The sequence below is a fragment of the Barbatula barbatula genome (genome assembly GCF_947034865.1).
Source record: "Barbatula barbatula genome assembly, chromosome: 4".
Taxonomy (NCBI): Eukaryota; Metazoa; Chordata; class Actinopteri; order Cypriniformes; family Nemacheilidae; genus Barbatula; species Barbatula barbatula.
The window spans coordinates 2,976,075-3,001,103 of NC_136768.1; the positions used below are offsets into that span (position 1 = coordinate 2,976,075).

Below are 25,029 nucleotides of genomic sequence, written 5' to 3' on the forward strand. Positions count from 1 at the left end.
TTGGAGAGAGTTGGTTTGTAAAGATCTGTATTTGAGCTATTTTACAGCATCACATGCTGGCAGCTTACACTTACTTTGGTGGGAGCGAGGATAACCACACGATATATAGGATACGGATACGAGGTCTTTGACATCGACTGTTTAACAGCGCAGGCGGCTATCGACCAGAGTAAACGCACATGCTTTTGTTTACAGCCACGGACAAAATGAAGAGACCATTTCTAAATTTGTTAGTTTTTTCAGAATTTACTATGTACAGGTATCTGTTTAGGTAAAATGATGTTTTTTGTTTCATTTTGTGAACTACAAACAATATTTCTCTCTCAAAATTTCTAATAAAAGTGTAGAAACAGGTTTGCTGAAATGATGGTCTGTATTTTTTCAGACGTCAAATACTGCAAAGAAACAAGACAACAGTAATATTTCTACGCGTATTTAAGAAAAGTATTAATGATTAACCTTAAAAAGGATTATCGTGATGTCAGGCTTTCACATCGCTGTTGGATGACTTTGTCAATCGAGGTTCGATTTTGTTGAAATCCAACAGACACCGGACTGGAGACAATACATCTAGAAATGATGATTAAATGAACATTTAGGATGGTCTCTTCGTTTTTTTCGCAGCTGTATATAGTCAGCCATAAATTAGTTCTGCTCTTGTTTTCCTCCGCTAGAAAATATTATAATGTTGATCTAATTTGAGGAAAAGTGATACAGTAATTTTTTCTGAAACTTCACACACGATCTTTATCGCTGTAATTTTCTGGCTGGTGTTTAATACACACGCTACATTAGTGGCTTGTCTGGATCGTTTATGTTGTGAGGCTGTTAGTGGAAAATATGAAGCGTATAATGACCTGTCAGTATGACACGCACACGACACCGGTGATGCAATTATGAGTATTAAATTAGCCGGCTTGAATTTACTTTGTCAAATGTCGCATCGTACTGACACGTTACGCACGATGCATCATACGGCCGTTTCGTAATGGGATTGTTGATTACAGATTCATTTGATGTGTATATTGAGAATGAGATGAGGCACAGATTAGCATTAGGCATGAAGTTGACAAAATGACAATTTCAGTCTTGCGGTTTTGCTTTTCATCTTGTTTTCTATCACACACGCACACACTCACAAATCTTTAAATGGTCCGATAAAAGAGCACAGAATGAAAGGATCAACGCAATCTCAGACGAACTTAATGTTATGTAACTCCAATGCAGTATACGACACCAAGTTGACTAACCTGACCACACCAGTTGTATTCCAGCATTCTGATGCTGCCCAAATCGCACTCCAAGCGCACACTGTAGCTTTCTTTCCTCCGACGCAACAATGCCGTTCATCACATCTGCGGGCACCTCTGAGCATTGCGAGCCACGCAGCTCTGTTGAAGTTTAGCAGTCCTAATCTTACAACCTGTTGATAATGAACCTGAACCCATTATTTTGAGTCAATGAATTGAAAGAAATGGGGCAAGGAATGAAAGCCACAGGGCCAATTACAAACCCTCTTTGATGTTTGATTCCCCCCTCCCTCACGCGGTCGCTTCGGCACATTTTGGCTCCGATCTCCATTTTTCATTAATTATTTTTCTCGGGGTCAGAGGTCAGCCGGCTAACTGTGCAGTCGGGCAACCATTGAGACATTGCCAACCATCCTACCAAATCCTGACCCACTCTCTAGCTGTGCTCAGGCACCTTGTGTTGTGGCAATTAAACCAATTCTGTGATTTATTTTTATGTTTCCTCCTTTGAGATTTATAATCTGTGTAACTAGAGTTGGTGAGGAGTTAAATGGACCAAAAGCTTGACACTGAAATAATGCTCAGCCTTTATCTGGTATCTAAATTTGGGCCTTGGAAATTCTGTCCGTCCGTCTATGGCTCCTTTCCTAAAGACAAAGAGAGCAGTTTCTCAATGCTCCGCTGGACAGATTAGGCAATGACGTAGTCAAATTGGTCTTTACAAATGGGTTTATTTACCGAAACGAAGGGCGTTGGGTGCCAGAGCTTTGCGCAGAAACCCCGCTCACTCACACCTCAATGAATTTCACAAGGAATTAGAAAACAACAGAAACGTTATTGTAGAGATTAACTTTCCTCAATAGGAGGGGTGGCGTAATCTGATTGAGATTAAGGAACGCTATGCGACTAATGACGACTTTCTCAGATCTTCATTGACGTTTATCTGACTTCCAGAAAGGATGCTTTGGATGTCCCTGATAGTTAACGCTGTCCCCTGCCCTGCTTTTGATGTACACGTAACACAATTTACAAAGTATGCCGACCACTTTATGGAGTCATCTTATTTTTTATTTCTTTTATATTTCACAATTCATGTTTAATGAAAAAAAATGAAATGATGTCTGTTGTAGGATTATAGTGATTAGTATTATTGATGTGTTGTTTTTGTGTTCCGGTAATGAGCATCATCATTGAGACTAATGAGATACGCTACAACGCATCCATTGCGGTAATGAGATTTGGGTCAAACATTTACTCGGTTGTCATAATGTCACAATATTAAACACGACAATGGTTCTTAAGTATGCATCATTTTATTTGTATGCGAAATATAGATTTAATGAAATGGGACTAGGGCTATATATATATTTTTTTTATATATTTCTTTTATATAAGGCCAAGTTACTAAGGACGTACCATAGCCGAAATGCATAGGGTGTACCATTGCTTTCATCCTGTTGTTCTCAGTCCGTTCACTTGAATGATACAGACATGTCAAAGTCACTCTTCATGGTGCATTTTATCCCGACTAGCTCTGTATTGAACATCTAAGAGCAATATGTCCAAAGAGACGCCAGTGACTAATCAGAGGGGCGGAGCCGTGATGCTGAGATGTAGGCCTGAGGGAGTTAGTTAGGGTCTCTGGTGATACACCACATTAAGAGCCACAGTGGCCCTGTCTGATATACGTGTTGTCATCAGATGGAGAAACCGGCTCACTTTGATCAGAGGCCAAAGGTCAATCGGCACAGACAGGCAGCATCTTTGAGGGAGAGACAAGTTTAGTGGCTCTGGTTTTGCATGTCTTCAAACACGTCATACAATCAAAGATGGTCTAGTCTTGGAATTACCTTCCACATTATTGTCTATATTATATATATATACGATTAATATACGATCAAATATGAATGTATATTAAGTTTAAAATAACACAGAGCGGAAGTTAGCTTCGTGCCGGCGTGTGTGTCTGACAAAATGTCTGTTTAGTTATGGAGCTTTGAATAAAAGCTTTGATAATCCACAACTAGTCAAAATTGTTCACATTTAAAACATGTATATTCATCAAAAGAATATTATCGTAGCCGATCTGCTGTTTTTGTTGTTCTTGTTGTTCTTTTGTTGTGCTTTAAAAGAGAAAACATTCACTCGCGTTCACAACCAAGCACATCCAACAAAAACAAAGCATATACGATTTCAGAAGTCGAAATTTCTAAGAAAGAAACTGAGATAATAAGACTTTTACTAATCAACGTAATCCCTGCAAACCCGAAGTCCCCAGAAGGGCCCTGAGGCCAGACCAGACCCCACAGGAGCCTCGGGGCACGGCGATGTTCTCCACCGCTGAGTCCTAAAGACCACACTAGCATATATTCCACATGAACCTTTCTCTTTGAATCCTATAAGCGGCCGAACTTGGTTTAACAGAAAACGACTGCCAACTTCACTCGATTAGGCCTAATAGGATTACAGGGGCTGGTATGGGCCGGGCTGTTTAAATAAGAGAGGAATTTTGGCAGACACCTGCTGCATGTACCGCATTAATCTTATAAAGGAGAATATGTGGGTTTGGTTGCCGTCTTTGTGGTAAAAGCGAATTACTGCTTCGGTTCAGAACTTGTGTTCTGGTGGGACACGCGGCAGGTCTTACCAGGTTTCCCGTTTGACTCGTGCCAGTTCCGTAATGTTATTACGTTGAAGCGATTCCAGAAGGGAATGTAATTTCCATTAACAATTCACCTTTATGGGATAATGCGCCAAGTAATGTAATCTGTGCTTTTGGTTTAATAGCTAAATTTGGGATTCAACGGACGTATTTTGTACATGGGCCAAAACACGAAACCGCCATCGGGATTATGATGTGCTCACTTCCACACAAATTCCCACCAGGTCTCCATCAGTTGAATCTGGCTGGGTTTATAGCTCCAGCAACCTAAGTCATGGGTTCGAAACCCAGAATGGCACAAATTGATAAACCCTTTAATCGCTCTTCTTTTGGGAACTGGGACAGTGTCATTGGAAAAAATTGTACGTCCGGCTGCTTTAACACAATCTGCAAATGGAATGTATTCGTTTGACCTGACAATCATTTGTAGTCTGAATTCCTCCTTTTTTGTTTTACGAGGAACAGAGAGGGGCATGTCTGGATCATCTGGACAGAGAGGGTAATCCAGAGAGGTCAGGCAGATAAACAGGTTTCCATTGAGTTTTTACATGCAATATATTGAATTTAAAAGGCCGGTGGCATAATCCTATTAGCTGGGAACGACCCTCGCAGATCAAAGAGACGAACGTTAAACACGCCCCCCAAACAACAGGAATAGCCTTTAGGACCAATCGGGTTATTGTGGGAGTATTGGGCTTGATGATCAATCAAGTCCTGTGATGATTGGATCAAAGTTGAGTCGGTCTACACAGACAGAGATGCGTGTCAAGTTTGTTGGATGACAGAATGGATAACCGCTACATGTTGGAAAGTTTCTAACGTATAAATTCAGTTTTTCTCTAGCACGTTTGTTTTGGCTTACTCGCGGTAGAAAGCTTCAAACTTTGAAGTGTGATTTTCCTTAAAGACGTTTTTTCATTCATTGCTGACGGGTGAAAACCTTACGTCATTATTTTGAAGGAAATGTGTCGTCGATATTGCGGTTTTACATACGACCAGGCGTTTGGATCGTTTTTATATTCACATTTTTTCTAAACCAAGCTCAAATGCAAAGGTCATCGACGAGCGAGCGTCCGACATGTCTACACGCATCACATCATCAGTTTTTAATAGGTCTCTTGGCACTTGGGATTTTATTAAAGGGAATACTTTTTGTTTGTCGAATATTTGCAAAACCGTATATAGAGAAAATGATGAATTGTGGTGATGAGTTTTCCTATGTTGATCTGACAAAAGTTTTTGACCAGAAAAGATTCACGAGTTTACACCAACAAGTATATGACACATTACCTCACGGCCCATGTATTCTTGAGAAACTGTCCAGCTCTAAACCCGGATCATTTCAATTCTTTCCCATGAATGCAGTTCAGTAAACCCTTCACGATAGCGTACGGTATAACTGCCTGTCCCTATTTTACATCTCTAGACCTGCCCACCTCCTGTCATTGCCGTTGGTCGCAGGATGTCAGACTAAGTTTGGGTCTTGGCCAGACAGGCTGGGTGGTCTGTGGTCTTTCAGTCTGCTGTGGTGTTATTCGTTATCTGTGATCCAAAACTCACCCCTTACCTCCCTATTCGGCCTTCTGTTATAACTCTTAACCGTAAATCCCCCCAGCACACCTGCCTCTGACATAAGGTTCATAGTTGGGAGGTCGTGTAGAGACATTCTTCAAAATCTTTTTTTTGGTGAAAAGTGTGTTTGTGTGCATGTGCCGTAGGCTTAAGGACAACACGCTTTACATATTTCACATGTACGGAATGAGACAGCACTGCTTTGCTCTTTTGACAGTCAGAATAAACTTGCGTCTACAGTAACACAGTCCTTGAGTATTTGTCAGCACATAGCGTGGAATTACTCTCTGAAACAATAATGCTACTAAATCCACAGCGCTGACATTCCAGACCAGTGAACCCTGAGACACAATGGACTATTTGGGTGGTTTGTGGCATAAATGTGCGACATCGGCATGCCCCTATAATCACATTATGGGCTTAAATATCGATGCAGCAGAAAGAGGGAAAATCTTTTCTATAACACGCACACAATGACTTTTACACTCATACTTATGCACGCATTGAAAACGTGCCGTCTTAACAATAATAGTTTCAAATATTTTTATGCTACTTAGAAATCATTTGAATCTTTTTCTGAGGAGTTTTTGTGAAGACATGACTGTCAAGTTAGAAAAACGTCTACAGACGTGAGCGGCTGACAGCTTCTTTTACGTGATGTTACCGTAGGTAACAGTGATGTGAGATTGACCCTACCTTCCAGGGCCATGTGCTTGCATTCGGTTTGGTGTAGTAAGTGTATGGATACGAGGAGGGCGGAGGTCCCGGGGTCCACTGATTCTGCTGGTTTGAAACATTAGTCGCGATGGCTGACTCGAGTCCTGAGAACGGCTGAAACATCGCTGCTTTCCCAATGCTAGATGCTGAAAACACAACAAAAGAAATTGCGTTATGTAAAACGGTATCCACTCTACTGCATTCACTTTTAAGTGGTATAACAAACGTATAGTTTCCCTGTTTCAATCATCTGCTACGAAAATGCTTGTTTTAGTGTCGCAGCATCATTTTTACATTATTTAATAAAATGTCCTTCTTTTTTATACTTCTATAATTCTCTTATGACTTTAATTTCTTTGTGATCTTTTTTCCAGGGAACTGGCCTGTTAATCTTCCGTGCTGATCTCACAGTGATCCGTTCTAAATCACCGCTGGTCCTGATGAGAGGACTTTGTTCCTGAGACTGCAGCATGACCGTTGCCGATGGCGACAGATGCCGCTCGGCCTCTGACATAATGGGCTCGTGAAAACATGTCTTTGCTAGACAGGAAGTGATCCGGGCCATCTTTTCTGAATGACGAAGAGCAAATGAACCTGACGATGGTTCAGGGCCCAGTGAAGGGAGAATGGGAAGAAGCGAACGGTCTAACCAGACCCGGGCCACATCCTGTCTACCCTGATGTATATGCCTTTCATGCGCATTATTTTCTTAATCCGTGTACGTTTGTACCACATGTTGCAAGCAATATTTGTCTTTTTGTTTTACTTTACCATAATGCAGTAATTTCAGATGTCCAATACGATACAATACATAGGTACGATGTACAAGTATGTGGTGTTAGGAGCTTATTCCCTAAGAGAAATCATCGATACTACGATGGTCTCGCACAATCAGAGGAACCCCGCTGAGAGCCAGACAGCACTGTGAAAGGAAAGAGCGCTATTATAAAATGAACAGAAGGTTGAGAGCAACATAATTGGCAAGTCTTCCCCACACCTCTCCTTCCATGCACGGTGCAAGTGATGTTAAATTTTCTCTCTCTCTCCCTCCTCATTATTTCTCATTTCCTGTCAGCATCGCAGAACAGTGCTGCCGTTGAACGTCCAATCCCAGACACCAGTCAGATTTGGAGACGGTCCGAAATGCTGCTAAAAAATGTTCCTGTCCAACGGTCAGCATTCCGGAGACCGAGCTGGTTTTAGCTTCCTTTATTCGAGACAATCGTCTCTGCGCTTCGCTTGGGTCGGGGTCCACACTGGGCCACTATTTCTCATCATTATGGGGCGAGTAAGTATTTCTCCCAAACAACGGGGCCATTTTATGGAGTTAACACTATAATGAAGCCAAATAATGACCCTAATCCAAGGCTTTTGTCGCAGACTGCACTAACGGCACTAAGGTCTTACCCTCAAGTTGTTCCAAACAGCATTTCATTGTTGTCCAGAGATATCGGGACGAATATATTTTCATCAACAGAACAAAGAGATTGAGGATTTGTTTGGCGATGACAGAATTTTCCTTTTTCGCTCAACTGTTCCTTACGGCAACAGGTTTTGCCTTTACACACAACTTGCGTTTTCTTCTGAACATCCAATTTGCAAAAGAGATGTTTATAGCATTATTTTTGGACGCCTTGAGGGTCTGGATACTGTCGACTTTAACTGGTGATTTACAGAGTATAGCAAAAGCCTTCAGGCTCACGGTTTCGCAGGAACGGTTAGCTTCTCGTGTAGGTAGAAACAAAGGAAGGATAGAACCGTAGCCTCAGGTCAAATGGACCTCAGTATTAAGAGACCTCACAGGAGCCCTGCTCTTGTTAAAAGTCTGTAAGTCTGAAGGAAGGTTTCGAGTGAGTGTGTGTGATGTGTTTGATACGAACGGTGTGTGTCTGCGGGAGATCTCATAGAGGATGCGTTTCAGTCTGATGAGCTCTTCGTTCCTCCCCCGGGCCTCATTAAAAGCTCTCCCATCAGACACTGCCCTGTGTGGAGTTTTGCTCCTCCGTCGGCGGGAGGCCTGAGAGACAAAACGCTTGTTTCCTCTTTCTCCGTCTCTCCTTCTTTCTTGTTGTCTCTCAGGTCCTCAGACGTCTTTGTTGCGGGTCTTTCAAGTAGAAGCACCTTGCTCTTTTCACAGCCGTATTTTTGGCTTTCTTTGCTCGCTGGCCCTCATCTGGGGATGAGCGGGGTTGCGGTGGCTCTCCCTGCGCCCTGAGTCGATGAAGCCAAATAATGGATCGAGATCAAATCTACGACGTTCCTGCATCCTGATGTACGTGTCCATATCATTTTGATGTACCGTATCTGATGAAATGTGAAACTTCCAGTGTTCACGGAAACGTTTGGCCACACCAAGAGTAAATGAATCAATAGCAAATGAATGGTTTTAACATTTCGACCGGTTTGTCTTTTGCACATCTTTAGGAGAGAGAGAGAGAGAAGCTTTCGTTTGCTGTTTTTAAGAGCACAGTGGCCAGACGGTCAAACCCAAGAGCCACGGGCAGCGGAGAGACAGCGGGATTCAATGTCATGTCTGATTGGCCAAGGTTGAGCCGTGCCTCACCTTTCCGTGATCCCCTCGGCTGTCACTGATTGGACAAGGTGAGCCGAGCCTCACTCGTGTCTGAACCTCGTCTCGGATGAGATGTTGGTTCTGTGATGTGAGGGTCTCGCAGAGGCGCGGGGCAGGCAGGGTAAGAACGCTCGGTTTCGAGGGCTCTCAAACATCACTCGGCGTGGAGAGATCCTTCATCACTCCGCCGGGATGAGAGCACTGCTGTGGAGAGTTTTGAAACCCGCCTCTCCTCGAGGAGGCAGTTCAGTCATCCTCCCTGTGATTAAACAATATGAAGTCTGGAATGTAAATTCTGAGATCCTCAACCGCTGCCCTTTACGAACTTATCTGGGCCGGATGAGTTTATTACACTCCAACCAGAGTAAAGCTGACCACAAGAGGTCACTGTTTAGACCGAATAGTGTGTGCTCGAAACTTTTAAGTTATCTTCAGGTTTGAGCTAAACATCATTTGAAGAGGCAACGGTTAAACATTTTGTTTAGTTGTTGACATACGTGTTCAGCCAGCCTTATAAATAAATCTTATTTATAATAAATGTTAGATTATTATGAGGAGCGACTATCATCTGGTTAAAACGGAGAGTCTGGTCTGTGTTCCTGCAAACAATTTTGGTGTGCGAATCTGTATATTGTTTAAACACTGTTGCCATGTTTAATTTCAGTATGACAGAATAAAAAATATGATGTAAATGACGTAAAATGTTCTTTGTATTTTGTATTGCTTGAATGCACTTTTAATCTGAGCATCCTACATCTCTTCACACCTCTTGTGTCGTTCCTCAAACAGGGCGGCGATCTTGTGACTGACCTTTAGGAGGTGGGCGATCTTCAGATATTGAGCAACGGCAGACTCGTGACTCATGGCTGAATCAGAGGTGAACACTGCACGCTGGCTTTCCTTTCTAAGCACACGGCGCTGTACTTCCTCTGAACACAGACACACGTCTCGCTCTCTCTCTGTCTTCTGCACACATCTCTCATCAGTCCTGTGGCATTCAAGGGGTTTTGATAGGAGTCATGTCCTTTTTTTCTGGGGTAGACAAGGTTTCTTGGACCAGAAAACGGGTGACCAGTAACCCTAAAAGGGACAGTTCGCCCAGAAATGAAAAATCCCTCATCTTACTCGCCCTCGGGTCTGCTGAACACACAGGAAGGTTTTTGAAGAACGTGAGCAAATTTCAGATCTGGGACATCAATCCACTACCATAGTAAATGATAGTCAAAGGTGCCCCAGAACTGTTTGCTTTTCTAGATTCTTCGACAGATCAAAAAATATACAATATTATATGATTTCTCAGAAGTAATATTAATGTAAACTCTATGAAAGCTGACAAAATAAATGAATTGGTTGGGAAAAATATAGTATCATGGCATGTGACCGCTATTGGGTTCTTCTCTCTGTCCTTCTCTCCCACAAACTTCATGCCAGTTTGAAAATCTCATTCGTCTCCGTCTGCATATTTCATCTCCGAGACATCTTCATTATCTCATTGTCATTCAAATGTCAGATATCCTTTCCCTGTCTATTTTCACCTGGCCTCTCCTCTCCGTATGACTCTCACACCCCCTGACATTGATCAACACCTGTGGATCGCGCTCATTCTCTCTACATAAATGACATGAACCTCACGCTGGGCTCCAGGCGCCGCAGCTCATCTCTGTCTTTGATATTTGCCCTCTGTGATTTATTTAGCTCTTTCCACCCATCTGAGTTTTTGTCCTGGCGGTGTCCCGAGTCGTTCTTACGAGTGACCGTTTCAAGTGCTCTCCATTAATGGCCTTTTGTTGTTTTGCTCGCTGTATATGAAATACTGTGTTTGCGTATCGATTGAACAATCCGTGTGCCTGCAAAGTCATACCGCGTGTCGTGATTGTGACAGCCGCTCATGTGCTCGATTCAGATATATTCTTTTAAAGTGAGTGCAAAACCACATCCTCAAGAGATGGGTGCAAAAATCCCATGATAGAGGGCATTTCCTGAACTTATCAAACTAAATATGTTATGGGACCCGAATAGAGGAAGTTTAGTTATTGTAAAACGCCTGTTGCTGCTTCATGTTTTGTTTGTTTGTGTCCTTTTTTGCAAAGTCATTTCGTCAGTTTCAGTAAACAAAATCTCAGCGTTTTAAAATGCGTTTCTGGAGAGCAGATACCCCACAACTATACGAACACGATTTTTTTTTTTTGATTTGATTCAATTTATTGTCATTACACACATACAAGTACAGTGCAACGAAATGTATTTTTAGAAGAAGATAAAGCATAACATGGGGAATACGATCATATGAACTGATGTTTGCTTGTTTGTTAGCGTACGTTGTTCATTCTTAGATGTTGTTTATATGGTTATTTTGTTAACTTTGCTCCTATTAATGAACATTTAAATGAGGTTGATTCTGCTTGCACAAATGTTTTGTGTATTATTTTTTTCTAATATTTTATAAGAACGTACTTTGCACAAAACATTATGAACTGAAAAGCAAATATTTCAAGTAAACATCTGACCTTTTACCCCAGGCGATGGATCAGAATGTAAATTTAATCTGTGTTTTAGTTTATTTCTATACATGTAATGATTTGTTCTTGTTGAATGACAAGTTGACCGATTAGACATTATACAAGGAATATGAGAGCCCGACACCCAAATTGTTTAAAGAAACACAAGCAATATCAAATACAAAAGAAAGAAATTTGAACCAACGATCAGAGAGTGCGGTTTAGCGTAGCTTTGATCTTTGTCAACATCTCATCCATTACTCTATATGGTGTCATTGTTGATGGGACAGAAAAATCCATGTCACTCTATTATTATATACAGTATTTACAGATATATACAGATTATTATAGATATATCGGTGTAGATTGAGATAAATGAAATACCTGTGATGTGTGGTTTCTTATTTGTCAGTCTGTGATCTTGTCTTTGCCAGTAAGACTCTGTCTGATATAAATCTTAATCTGTTTCCTCTTTTCTACGTTTATATAACCGGGTGCAAATGGCAAGCGTCAAGACGACCTCCTCATAAATATCTTGCATAGGGAACCAAATCTTGTAACCCGTTATTCATTTTTGTGCAATGCAATGATGTAATGGACTTCTGTGGGATTATTAGTTTTTTCCCACATCCGTGTGTTTGGTATTTATTTATTTGTATATTATTTATGATTTAAAGAAATATTTTGTTGAAAAATGTACAAATGCTTTTCCGTTTTCACCTTGTTACAAACATGTCAAATATTTTGTGGGTCAAGATTTATGTTTTGTGCTGCTATTTATGTTTTATTTATTTATATTTCAGTTTTTTTCTTATAATCTGTTTGTAAATTGTAAAAGGCAACTTTTCAATTTTTTCGTGCATTTTTTTATTTTGTATCAAAACATGTTAAGATAATTTGACTTGATGTCAATGAACCGAAATGTTTTCAAAGTTTTAATTTTGGTGAACTACCTTGATGTGTATAAATAGGAGTCGTACATATGCCGAATCCTGTGCTCAGCCTGGTTCTGTCTAACTTCTCCTTCTATCAGGGATAATCTGAAGATGGCAGCATTTTATTTCACGTTTTTATGACTTTCTCATAGTCACGAGTCCTTTGATTTTAAAGCTTGAGAATAGGTCGAGGGATACAAGACACGGACACGTTATCTCCATCACACCGCTTCCTAAAGCTCTTGATAATCTCCAGTTATTTGTGCTCAGAGAGTCATCGTAACAGAGACCGGATGAATCGAGACCTTGTATTTGACTCGTGTCTGCATTTCAAATGTATCTGATATGTATTTATATATGCGCTTAGTCATTCTTCACGAACAGAAGAACAGCTGATGTATTTGACAGGGGGAAAGAACACAAGAGGTCTCGGCAAACATCTCGCCGTTCCTTATATCCCTTCAAACAGAGCCCTCACGTCAATCCCAGCATTCCCTTTGTCCGAAAGTTTTGCAGAGAACAAACTTCTCCCACGTCTTCAAAACCCGATCGCTTTGCTTTATTCTGATCAACGTGCTCCACGCTTCTACCCCGTGTCAGAGTGGGAAGATAAAAAAGCAGAAGGGAAGGAGGGGGGTGGCGGGTGGACGGCTTACTTTTAGATGCCAATTGTATGGCTGCCTCACCTGTGTTGCTTTGATCATAGCTGAGCACGGGGTGGTGTTTGATTCCGGGGTTACTTTGACAGTTCGCCGGCTGGCAGAGGCCTCTTGGATGACTGAAGATCAGAGGAGACGGGCTGGAAAGCAGAAGTCCAGCCGAGAGAAGATCAGAAGAGGCAAGACTTCAACCAGAGGTATTGTGAAGGTGCGTAATAACTTTTTTCACTTGTGAAAACTTCCCCCCTTAGAATTTTGAATTGCACACTTAAAGGTCCACAGGGTTTTGTCTGGCTTTGACAAAACAAATGGATGTGAAACGCGAGTGACATTGTTTAAATAGAACCGACTGTCCTGAAGGAGGAGGAAAAACTGGACTGCTCTTTTATAAACGGCACTGCTGTTTGATCCTCTGGTGTTTGTGTAACTAGTTTGTTCTGATAAGCATGGCTTTTATCTGTGGGGTCACCCTATACCGTCACTGTATTTGCCAGTTTGGTCTTTGTTTTTTTATCCTTTAACGTTTTTCAATATTCACTGTTAATAGTATATTAGCTTTGAAATAAACGGATGACAAACACGATACAAGACGAGACTAGAGGTTTTATGTCAGCATTCAGAACGTACGCGTGGTATAACGTCTCCCTCTAGCGGTCGATACGATGAACGTCTACACAGCATTGTAGAATTCAAGCTTATGCCAAAGGTCAGCCATAAAACATCTCTTAAAAAGGACAGTTCACCCAAAAATGAAAAATCTTTCACCGTGAACTCGGGTTGCCTCAAACCTGTAGCTATAAATGTGCTTGTTCCGATGAACACGGAGAGAGATATTTGGAAGAACGTTACACTAACATAGTAGGAAAAATGACTTTACATTTTGTTTTTTTGACCACAAAATTAGGTATTTTGAAGAATTTAGGAAAACAAACCTTTGACTACAAAGGTAGTAGATAATGTAATTTATAGGCCTACAGGTATGACGTTGCATGAGGGCGAGGGTTTTGATTTTGATAATTGGGCGAACTATCGCTTTAACAATGACGATGCATTTTAATGCGCATAAAGAAGAGAGCCGTATTAAACTATTTAAAGTTTTAATCCAAATCTCTGAACAAGAACCCTTCAGATTCAGGAAATCTTCATGTTAATTTATAATCTTGTTTATCGTCTCCTCTTTTTTTTGTTTTCACTTTTCTCACTGTCGGCATTGTAAGGTACAAACTGAGTTTATGCATGTGTATCGTCTGACGTTGTGTGCAGTGATAAAATGCATACAGATGACCAGCGAAAGGCTCTGCTGAGTGTTAATTCTCTTACGTTACAGGCAGTAATATCATTCTCACACATCACCACTAGAGGGCCTGGTAGAGTCTCTAAATTCACAGGTACATAAACTTTGACTCTCACTGATCGTATATGCATTATTTGATCTCCTATCAGCACTAAAACTTGACCATTTGCTTTAGGTTTTAAGTTTGAGTGCGTTTTCACCTTTCCTTAATCTGGAGTTTCCGACACACCGTACATTTCCGACACACACATGCAGTATTTGACCAATGACTACACACTGGTTAACTGGATTGGGTTTCAAAAAGGAGGGGCAAAGAGGAGATGCAAAATACAGCGTTTTAAACCTTAAATCATGTATACACATTGCATTACTAATCTGAAACAAATGTTAATATTGGTTTTAGCCGTGTCATACGACCCCCCTTAAGTCTGTTTTAAAAACACAAATGTGTGATGAGCACATATTTATTGTACTACTTTTCACGTGGAATGCAAGGCGAACGATCCCACGTATGATGATATACACCGAGCTATATGAGACTGACATGTAAGACGCTGAAAAGAGTGCTTGCTTGCTTTATTAGCCCTGAGACAAACATCCATCAAGATGTACAAAATAATGATGAGCGCTTTAGCCCACGAAAGAGGAAACCTCCATCTTTCTTTGCAAAAGATTTGATACGCAGATATCCAAGATGATTTTGAGCACAGAATACTGCCAATAGCCCGCTCGCGAGAAGATCAGAGACGGGGACCTAATTTCCATCGACTTTCAGGTCCTTGGCCACCAGCATTGCAGTGACGGGGTGCAGCGCCCCACGGTTTTCCTTAAAAGCTTTCACTGCCTCCTCGCTGTACTTGGGGAAATTGTATACTTCCCTAGAGAGTTAGAAAAAAAATAAGGTCAACAAGGACTCGAAGTGACATCGAAGAGCTCCTGCAGATCAAAAAAGCATCAAACTGGCTCTGGAAAAAACAGAAGTGCGTGCAAAGTCGACAAAACCTCAAACAAGTTTGCTTCCTCAATGCAATGAGGATGTTACAAAATTGCTTTTGTGAAATCTTGAATTCTCTAAATCTAACTTACTTAAAGAGGGGGCGAGTGAATTTCATCCTGCCCTGATCAGTGGCCATCTTCAGCGCAAGAGTAACGGCTTCCTCCCATCGTGCCCTGACACACACGCGCAACCACCTGCGTAAAACGCAAATGTCACGTGATCTACTGAAACGTGTGATTTTAGTTTAACGGCACAACGAAAGAACCACGACAGTGGTTCTGCGTGCACGGTGTTTACCTGAAGCGGACCTCGGCGTTTACAACATCATTGAGCTGGTAAACCTCTTGCATCCTCTTCACGTGGGTCAGAGGCAGAGGCTTCTAAAACGAGCAAACAAATGTCTTTAAAGCACAGATAAGCATTTAATTTTACAATAATTAGAATTGGTGAGTATATAAAAATGTAAGGCTTTTAATGTGTTTCTCGATGTCACGTGTTACCTCTTGCAGAAGTAAAGCCATGAACTCGATGAGCTGAGGAGAGTTCAGTTTCTTCACATCTGCTTTGTTGAAACTGGCGAGATCGTCTTCTTTTGCCTAAAAAACAAACACGAAGAGAGAGGATTGTCTTACGCTCGGAGAGAATTAGATATTCTGGCTCTTATGCGGTTCTACCTCACCTTCACCCATCTCTGACACAGAGTACTGCAGGCGTCGGCCATAGTGGTGTCATACCTGTGAACCAAGAGCGTGAGAGACGCAAGTCACACAAATATTTACTCAAACAACTTCTATAGATTTTCAATACAGCTATAGATAAACTCTGTATTCTAACACAGCTTATATCGGTTTGAGTTAAAGCTGTGTTTTTAGAGTTCCAGTCCTCACAAAATGTATCAGATGCATCTCTATACAGACTGTTTCATCGGACGCGTGCGCCGGGACTGCAGTTAACTTCCAGTCGGAGTTTGGCTAGTGTGTAATAACACAACGATTTCATTTACATCAATTTTAATCTATAATAGTTGTATTAAGCGATTTGTTGTATGTTCGTTTTATGAAATTTGGCCATTTGTCAAGTAGTTTGACCGCATTTAGAGAACCTGAATGGGACATTGACATCTAGCAGTAGAGCTTGGTATCGATGTTTATATAAAAATGTTGATGGTTCTTCTTGGTTTCTTTTCCTCGTTGTCGGATATAATCTGCAGGCGCTCGTCGTTTGTGAACGTGTAGCGGAAGTTAAGGGCATGCCCCGAATGATGAGAGAAATGTTTTGGGAGCAACGCAGTCGAAAAACACAGAGTTTGAGTTTCTCACTGTGGTTTGACGGGAGGCATCCCTGGAGTGTGCATCCATCCGTTCCAGTCCACTTTATTCAAGATGTCCACCTGACAGAGAAACAAAGAAAAGTGAGTAACGCAGTAATCCGAGCACGAAGAAACTCTTATTTATTATGTAAACTCGCTATATGAGAGCAAATTTGACTATTTTACCGGTTGGGTAGAAATTTGTTTTGACAGAAAAATCTAGAAAACTCAATGTTTTACCAAGCGACACACAAATATAATGCCTGCGTTACATGTCACATCTTACCTTGTCTTTAAAATAAGTGAACAGATGGTTCTTCCATTCCTCTGTGGTTACGCTGCCGTAAGCGAATAGCTGAATGTAGGATTTCACAAAGCCCATGAAGACCTCTACAAGTTCACGGGAGAGACACAAACAGTCTGCTGTTTTTTTGTTCCTTTTGTTGAACTATTAGTAGTATTAATTCATGTTAAACTACTATTGGTTACTACTATGAGCATGGATACACCGTTAGAATCGAATACGCTATATTTATACACGTCATTTGCTTGTTTGTTTGTGTGTGTACCAGGGCCTCCCAATAATTCCTCCAGATGATAAAGCAAAGCAAATCCTTTTTCGTAGGGCACAGAGGAGAAAGCTTCATCCGTGTCCACTTCATCCAGATTTGGCACCAGGTTTGTAAGAACACTGTTTGCTCCAAATTCGTCCACCTACAAAATCACCATTATCTAAGTAAAACTTAAAATCTACTTTAGTTATATTATATTTCATGTAGATTTGTTGGAGCGCAACCTGATGAATGTTCTTCAAACAAAACAACTTACAGACTCCTGCAGTTCTTTCCATCCTCCGATGCCTTTAAACTGCCTGAGCTGTTCACTTTCCATACACCTGGCAATCATTCTCTCTAGATACACAGTGTGACCCTCGTTCAACCTGCAGAGAGAGAGAGAGAAAGAAAGTTGACTTGTTACCAACTGAGCGGTCAAGTAATGGAAAACCTGTCTTGCTCTTTTGACTTTGTCTACGTGGTAGACCAAACTTCATACGGTTAAATTGATGAAACTCTCTACACGTGTCAACCAGACCATCAAAACTAAAGTGCAGAGATATTCGTATTATTGCTTGTTACAGTCACAGTCATGACCAAGCCAAAACACAACCATCCATATTTCTTTTGCATCTTAAAATTACAAATTGCTACATGCTAACGTACCAGAAATGCTCCCAGGTCCTGTTGGTCACCAGGTTGCCCGTCCAGCTGTGGGATATCTCGTGAGCGATCACCTGTAGCGGACGGATACGAAAAGCACATTTGCAAACACAAGCGAATTAACAATAAATATTGTCTAAGCACTTCGCGGAAATGTGCTCAGGTGACTTACGCCTGCGAGAGACCGATCTCCAGCCTGGCAGACCACGAGAGTTTCACGGTTGTGGAGAAAAAGAAAGTATTCATATAAAATCAAGGACTGTCTGTTTGCAATTGGATCAATCAAGTAAAGCGTGTTTGAGCTTTAAAACGAGGGATTTCGCTAACCAGTACAGTGGGTGTGACGAACGTGAGGCAGGGATTCTCCATGCCCCCGTAAGGAAAAGAAGGGGGCAGAACCAGGACATCGTATTGACCCCACACGTATGGCCCAGCCAGGTTCTCCGCTGTCTTCAGCATGGTCTCGGTCTGAAAGAAGACTTGTGTCAGATCAGTTTTGTTGAGGAGATCATATTCATATTCGTATTTATAGCACGTTTCCAGCATTTCATACCGTTTATAATACGTTCTAACTGGGAAAATGAATTTGCGTTGTTCTGGGATTAGAAAAGTATAATATGTATACTACTAGTTTTTTTTAACAAAACTTTTGTGCGTAACATTTCAAGCTCACTTCTTGTTAACGTGCCAAATAGATGAGCTAATCCTGTGCAAAGTAGCACGCAAAAAGTCGCCAAAATGAAGTATGTGAACTTCATAATAAATGTGTGCGAAAACTGCAAAAATGTACACTTTGCAAAATAGAACTTCCACTATGCTGGCTACGTGCCTGCAGATGGAGACCGATAGGCATGAAGTGTGGATAACATGTTTATAAAAATCTTGCCACATGTCTGACACGGCATCAGTGAGAAAATGAGCCCGGTGTCGCAATGTCATCATCACCTCTGAGAACTCGAACGCAGCCCGATCCACTAACTCCTTCTCGGACCAAACTCTGGACCTGGGCCCGATCTCCCTGTAAACCACAAACCATACTCATGAGCTGCAGAAATGTAAACGTAGAGCGGTTTTCGTCAAAACAAGATGAAGAAAACTGAGTCGGCTGGCAAGACATTGGTGAAGTCTGAGGTTTGCGCAGTGTGCCACAGACCGAGTGTTCCTGTCAACTTTGCGAAGAAGTGACAAACAACTTGATTCTTTTGTGCAATCACCATTTTCTGTCAGGCTCTTAATATTAAACGTTATATTAATCAGACAGTTGTTGCCAAATTCAGTTTAGAAAGAAAGAGAACAATTCACCTGCTTTCCAAAGCGCCAACTACAATGGCAATGAGGTAGGAAGGCATGGGAACCTAGACCAAAAAACAAACACGATACATTTGTCTTGAATCGTTGATTCGGGGAAAACCATTGGAAATCTGTCCCAGCGATGATGAAAGACACTCACAGGCTGTCTGAAGTGATAAATGATTCGGGTGTTGTCGTTGGGATCCGCCTCCTGACCATCACGCAATGCGCTCATCAGTGCCACCAGCTCTTTGGGAACAGACACCTGACAAACACACACACAATAGGTTAAGCTGGTGTTATGTAAATATTATTTGTATTCCCTAAAGCTCAATTTCTCAAAAACCTTTCTGCATTCATACACTGTCTTATGATCTTTGTCTGCTGTCTGGTATGTAGTCAAACCGGTACCGGTTCTCTTGTAATAAGTGTTTGAGAGTTTCGTTCGAGAGTTTCAGCTTCAGTAAAAACAAGTGTTGCAGTTTGTGCTGTCTGTGTGTTTTACCTTAGCGTAGTAAGTGTGCTTGATAGAAGGAGTGTCTTGGCAAGGCACCATAGTCCTGCAATGGATAGCCTGCGAGAGCACCAAACATAGATGTTATCTGCGTCTCTCTCTCGCTTCACGGTTAAGCAACAAAATTATCATCAGCATTATCAGCACTCACACGTTTGATGTGGGGAAAGTGTAGCAGAGATGCTGGTCGTAATATAGAAAAGTAGAAAAGATAAGTAGTGCTGGTAAAGAGTTGGACATTTAACAAAAAGCAGCAAACTGTTTTAAAATATGGCTTATGCTTTTGGCAGAAGCTTTAACCTTAAGCCACTTGTAGCTCTGTTAATAAGTATGTCTAGTGTCAAACACACAGCCTTCGCAATGCTTTACAAACCCGGCTAGAAGAACATTGGAAAGAGGAAGAAAGGAAACTGCGTCTTGACCAAACATGTCACGCAGAGGAATTGTGTTGCTGTGGACTGAACTGTGAAATGAGGTTGAGATACCTGGCACTGGCTAAACAGATAGGGATGGGTTTTCCCAGCAGTCTGCGCGGGAGTCAGCCACTGCAGAGCTGTGGCACTCGGAGACGTCTCGTAGTCGATCTCCACTATCACATGCTGACCACTGAAAAGAAACAGAAAATGGAGAATAAAAGCAGTTTATAATAGAAAGAGGAAATATGTTCAATACTAGAAATGCCCCCGCAACATTCGAGTCGTGCTTTGAAAGGAAACCGGAGAAATGCGTAGACGTTTCCACAGAGTGCCTTTTTATGTATGGGTCAAGAAGGAACGAAAAGCAAGTGTGAAACGAGAGCTGTGAAACAATTATCCAGTATTAAACCGAATATGGCCAAAAAAGGATTTGTCTTGTTAAGTGTATAATACAGGCCTTGACACGGAAGCCACAATATGTTGACACAGTGGTTTGTCAAGAGCTGTTGGTCTGTTAACTTGAAGTTTGGTGCTTTGCCATCTAGTTAGCGTTTCACTAAGCAGTTCTAGCCAATAGGAAGTTTCGAGCGGTTAATAGAGTCGGCAATCAGCGGGCCAGTAACGAGCCGCTTTTTAATCAATGCAGATCGCTGAAGTGGCAGACCTGCGCGACTCCACCGAGCGGGCGACAGACAGGACACCAGCCACACTAAGTCATATGCTCGCATTCTTCTAACCCATATTTATTCTCGTCTCAATTCCTGCAACTAACGTTGGTCCTCTGGACGATCACACTGTTCAACGTACAGGCAAACGCACTCATACGGAGAGGAAGCCCCTTCACCTTCTTCAGCCTCTCTGCACTGACCCTCCGCAGTCTGTGGCAAGAACTGCCGGTCATCTGTTAAAAACAAAAGCAGATCCCGCTCCTGGTGAGCTCACGTCCAGAGGATCACAGCTCTCTGACCCCGTCGCACAAACCTGGACCGACTACTTTGCAGGACAGTAGCTCAACAGGACCTGGGTTGGAGAATCCTGCTCTACATCGCAACGTTTGTGTACGGCTAATAAAAGCACACATTTCTTTGTTGTTTGCCTTGTCTCTACCTCACGCATACAGTGTTTTTCACTCATTCATGAGCACCTACGTGAACATTTCCAGGTAAATCAATAGTAAGTGGAAATCTGACCATCTGGTTCTCGGAAAGAATAAAGTTGAGGCAGTACCGTGATAGCTCAAAGGGCAGAGTGATCTCCAGAGGAGAGCCCTTGAATCTGTGCTGCGCTCCCAGAGCGAACTTTGCTGCCTGGCCATTTGCACACACCTTGAAGATCTTCAGGTCCTTTGAGTCCAGCGTCTACAAAAACATATCAGACAGAGAAAGACATGTGAATAACGGACAGGTTCACATCAACGACCTACTGACAACACATAATGTTTTTATCATTTATTACAAGTGCATTTCCTCATATACACTTCCGCTTGGGATCAAACGAGATTTGACAACCACATGAAAAAAAAAATCGAGTGTTCACTTGCATATGCAAACCCTTTACTCTAGTATAAAAGTTGGTGGGAAAAACGATGCATTTAAAATGATACAATCTTGCATGAATGATGTGCATTTAAAAGTGCTCAAAGGGATACTTCACCCAAAAATGATGTTTGAATGCTGCAAAAAGTTATTGGCTTAGTGGTTCAACTCTCTAGCTTGCTATGGGAAAGTTTGGATTCAAGTCCCCTAATCTTTAAATTTAATCAATAAGTGACAGTCTACCTCTACTTAAAACAGCATTGGTGAACGCTTTAGAGACTCAACGGTCTTGTGGTTAAACTTTCATCTTCACTCTCCATAAACTTCAAGGTTTTGTAATCATATTTAAAAAAAAAAAGAACCTTCCAAAAAAATACTTATGGCACCCACGACTTCGAGGTAACCACGAAACTTGACCCTGCGCTATAGAGGCACATAAAAGAGATGTGTGTATCACCAAGTGGTTCAGAGGTAAAAGTAGTGACAGTCAGTTTAGTGTTCAATTACTGGGCCAAGACAAATACGCCCGAAAAACTGACAGGTGCGTGTACGGGCCAGTGGCTCAGAGGTATGATCACTGATACTGGTGCACGTAACCTAGGGTTCAAACCCAGGCCCTGAGACTTCAGGTGTCCAATCACATATCTTACTGAATGTAGTCTTGGTTCAAGGAAAGATAAATGTGCCCAGAGAACTGTCACAAGCATGCCTGGCTCAGGTGGAAGAGCGCCGGCATGAGAACGGATGGAAGGGGGTTCAAATCCAGCCACGGACTGTTTAAGTGTTCAATGACATCTCTTATGCACACCTGGTTAAAGAAAAAGATAAATGCGCCCGGAGAACTGTCACAAGTGTGCAGGACCCAGTGGCTCAGGTGGAAGAGCACTGAAACTGGATCAGAAGGTCCAGGGTTCAAAGCCAGGTGGTGGCATGTCCTGCACACAAAGACCGGATGGCGTGACTGGGTACCAGGAGAGGCGAGATGCAGCAAGACAGCAAAAGACCGGATGGCGTGACTGGGTACCAGGAGAGGCGAGATGCAGCAGCAGCAAGACAGCAAAAGACCGGATGGCGTGACTGGGTACCAGGAGAGGCGAGATGCAGCAGCAGCAAGACAGCAAAAGACCGGATGGCGTGACTGGGTACCAGGAGAGGCGAGATGCAGCAGCAAGACAGCAAAAGACCGGATGGCGTGACTGGGTACCAGGAGAGGCGAGATGCAGCAGCAGCAAGACAGCAAAAGACCGGATGGCGTGACTGGGTACCAGGAGAGGCGAGATGCAGCAGCAAGACAGCAAAAGACCGGATGGCGTGACTGGGTACCAGGAGAGGCGAGATGCAGCAGCAGCAAGACAGCAAAAGACCGGATGGCGTGACTGGGTACCAGGAGAGGCGAGATGCAGCAGCAAGACAGCAAAAGACCGGATGGCGTGACTGGGTACCAGGAGAGGCGAGATGCAGCAGCAGCAAGACAGCAAAAGACCGGATGGCGTGACTGGGTACCAGGAGAGGCGAGATGCAGCAGCAAGACAGCAAAAGACCAGATGGCGTGACTGGGTACCAGGAGAGGCAAGATGCAGCAGCAGCAAGACAAGAAAAGACCAGATGGCGTGACTGGGTACCAGGAGAGGCGGCAGACGCATCCAGAACCAGGTGGATGGAAGGCAAGATCATCAGAGGGCGTGAGGAGAAAGTACCCAAACCGTGAAAGGGGGGAGACGTTGGAGTGTGTCTCCCCCCGAGATTCGGGAGCACATAAGCAGGGGGTTATGCACCACAATATAAAAATTTTGCTGCCGACTTAAAAGTTTAAAACAACTCCATTCACATCAACTAACCCTTTCAAACTACTACCATTCAAAAGTGCCCCAGACGTCTTCAGTAGCCTACATATAAACCCACATATCTTTCTCTATTCATAACATTTTTGGACACACATTTCATATTTTCCTTTAATGCTTCTTGCCCGCCAACTGCAAAAACCCTCGACCAGAGAGGACCTTTACACTTGTGCGCCAAGGGTCATTTGACGTTGGCATTTACTAAAATCAAAGTTCAGGTGTGCCAAAATGGTACACAGTCCAACAGCGATAGGTATTAATCTCGATGAACACTCATTAATGACATGTGACACGTCATATTACACATACTACACATTAAACTTCAGCTTTTAACCCTACACGTGCTTCACTTTAAACCACTTATGTTCTCCTTGTGGCTTTTCTCGGCAATATAACTCATTGAACATGTCGCTAAAAATTCTGCACATCCACGTTGATGAATAAATAAATCAAGTGTTGACACGTGACTGTATAACAGTCACAGAAGTGAACCGGTACATCTTAAATCAGGTTCGGGTCGACGACTGCTGTTACTCTTTAACTCCATCGCTTTCCCTTTAATTCAAAGCATTAGCATACCGGCCATAAATCACATCAAACCCTCACCAGCGAGGAGAATTTATCCTCCAGAACCTCCACCGTCAGGGCCGCGTTTCCTTTCAGTACGCGCCGGTCAAAATTCACACGATATGTCAGGTTTAAGTGCCTGGTGGCGCACTTGGAAGGAGAAGCGAAGGAGCTCGGGTCCGATGCGGGAGCCATTGTTGATACGGAGAACAGTCGGCCGGCTCGCGCTGCGTGTGGGTTTTAACCCGGGCGGGGTGACGTGACGCCGGCGAGCGCGGCGCATTGTGGGAATTGCGGTGTTGTGATTTTGTTCTTCATCGCGGAGACCGAGCGGACGCTGCCGGTGGCTGCTGCCCTCTAGCGACCGTTCAAACTACACGACGGTGTTTGGGTAAAACGACAAACGAAAGTGTTTTTTCGACACATAAATAGGTAAAACGAATTACGTCGCTCATGGCATTTTTTATTAATTATATGGTCTCGCTACATGAACTATAGTTTAACTATACGTATTTGTCGTTAAACTGGATTGAAAATAAACCACACAAACTCTAGACGAAACAAACGTTTCATTTATTTATTTAAACGTTTCGTTTATTTATTAAATTGAAGACACTTTTTCCTCAAGTTAAGGGTGGATTTATTTTATTTAATCGTTTCGACACTCATTTAATTGAATGTTGCGTTTATTATTAAATGTTTTATACATAATACATTATATAAACGACATCTTTTTATTTCCTAAATTTACAAATAAAAACTACAATTTAACTGCATCTACTTTCACTGACACTTGCGATGCCCCCTTTCTCCACTAGAGGTCATAGAGGGAACATAAATGTTACGTTCACTATAATTGCTCACAACGTCCTCTGAGAGTCGGGGGACGTAAAGACAAATGTAAGCGCATTTACACATTTGCTTTGTACCACACAATCATTCTATCAGAGGTTTATAAGAGAACATTATAATGTGTGCGTGCGTGCGTGAGCGAGCGAGCGTCTTGTTTTGAAAACTCCAGCTTCCTGTCACTGGATATCCCTTCAGGAAATCGGAAAAGGGTTACACCCCCCGTGGAGCCTCATGCCACTCGTAAACTAGTGATGAAGAATAAAGATCACGATCAAGCTACTGTCTGGTTTTGAATGAAATCGGTCTGTTTGAGCGTGGCCATCCCACAAGTC

The 25,029-nt window shown here is 42.3% G+C and overlaps 2 protein-coding genes across 3 annotated transcripts in view; both read right to left on the bottom strand.

The window, feature by feature from the left end:
• tfec (transcription factor EC) overlaps positions 1-11,724 on the bottom strand; it is a 31,228-nt gene extending 19,504 nt beyond the window's left edge. The window contains exons 1-2 of one of the 2 annotated variants that reach the window (XM_079455397.1): positions 11,656-11,724; positions 6,181-6,347 (exon numbers count right to left, since the gene is read on the bottom strand). In XM_079455397.1, the coding sequence (XP_079311523.1) occupies positions 6,181-6,324 (144 nt within the window). In that variant the 5' untranslated portion in view covers positions 6,325-6,347; positions 11,656-11,724. Of the gene's footprint in view, positions 1-1,250; positions 1,394-6,180; positions 6,348-11,655 lie in introns of those variants that run through there. The other variant, XM_079455400.1, reaches the window with a different exon arrangement.
• A 2,994-nt stretch (positions 11,725-14,718) lies between these two features.
• Positions 14,719-24,114, bottom strand: lta4h (leukotriene A4 hydrolase). Its single transcript, XM_079454279.1, has 19 exons — positions 23,885-24,114; positions 21,130-21,260; positions 19,972-20,092; positions 19,478-19,546; positions 19,133-19,237; positions 18,985-19,037; positions 18,628-18,700; positions 18,010-18,150; positions 17,855-17,878; positions 17,686-17,756; positions 17,294-17,405; positions 17,035-17,179; positions 16,752-16,855; positions 16,476-16,546; positions 15,836-15,890; positions 15,657-15,752; positions 15,454-15,536; positions 15,246-15,350; positions 14,719-15,037 (listed from the first exon to the last, which is right to left on the bottom strand). Exons 1-19 carry the CDS (start codon positions 24,038-24,040, stop codon positions 14,914-14,916), a joined length of 1,839 nt encoding a protein of 612 aa, XP_079310405.1. The 5' UTR covers positions 24,041-24,114; the 3' UTR covers positions 14,719-14,913.
• Positions 24,115-25,029: the final 915 nt, after the last annotated feature.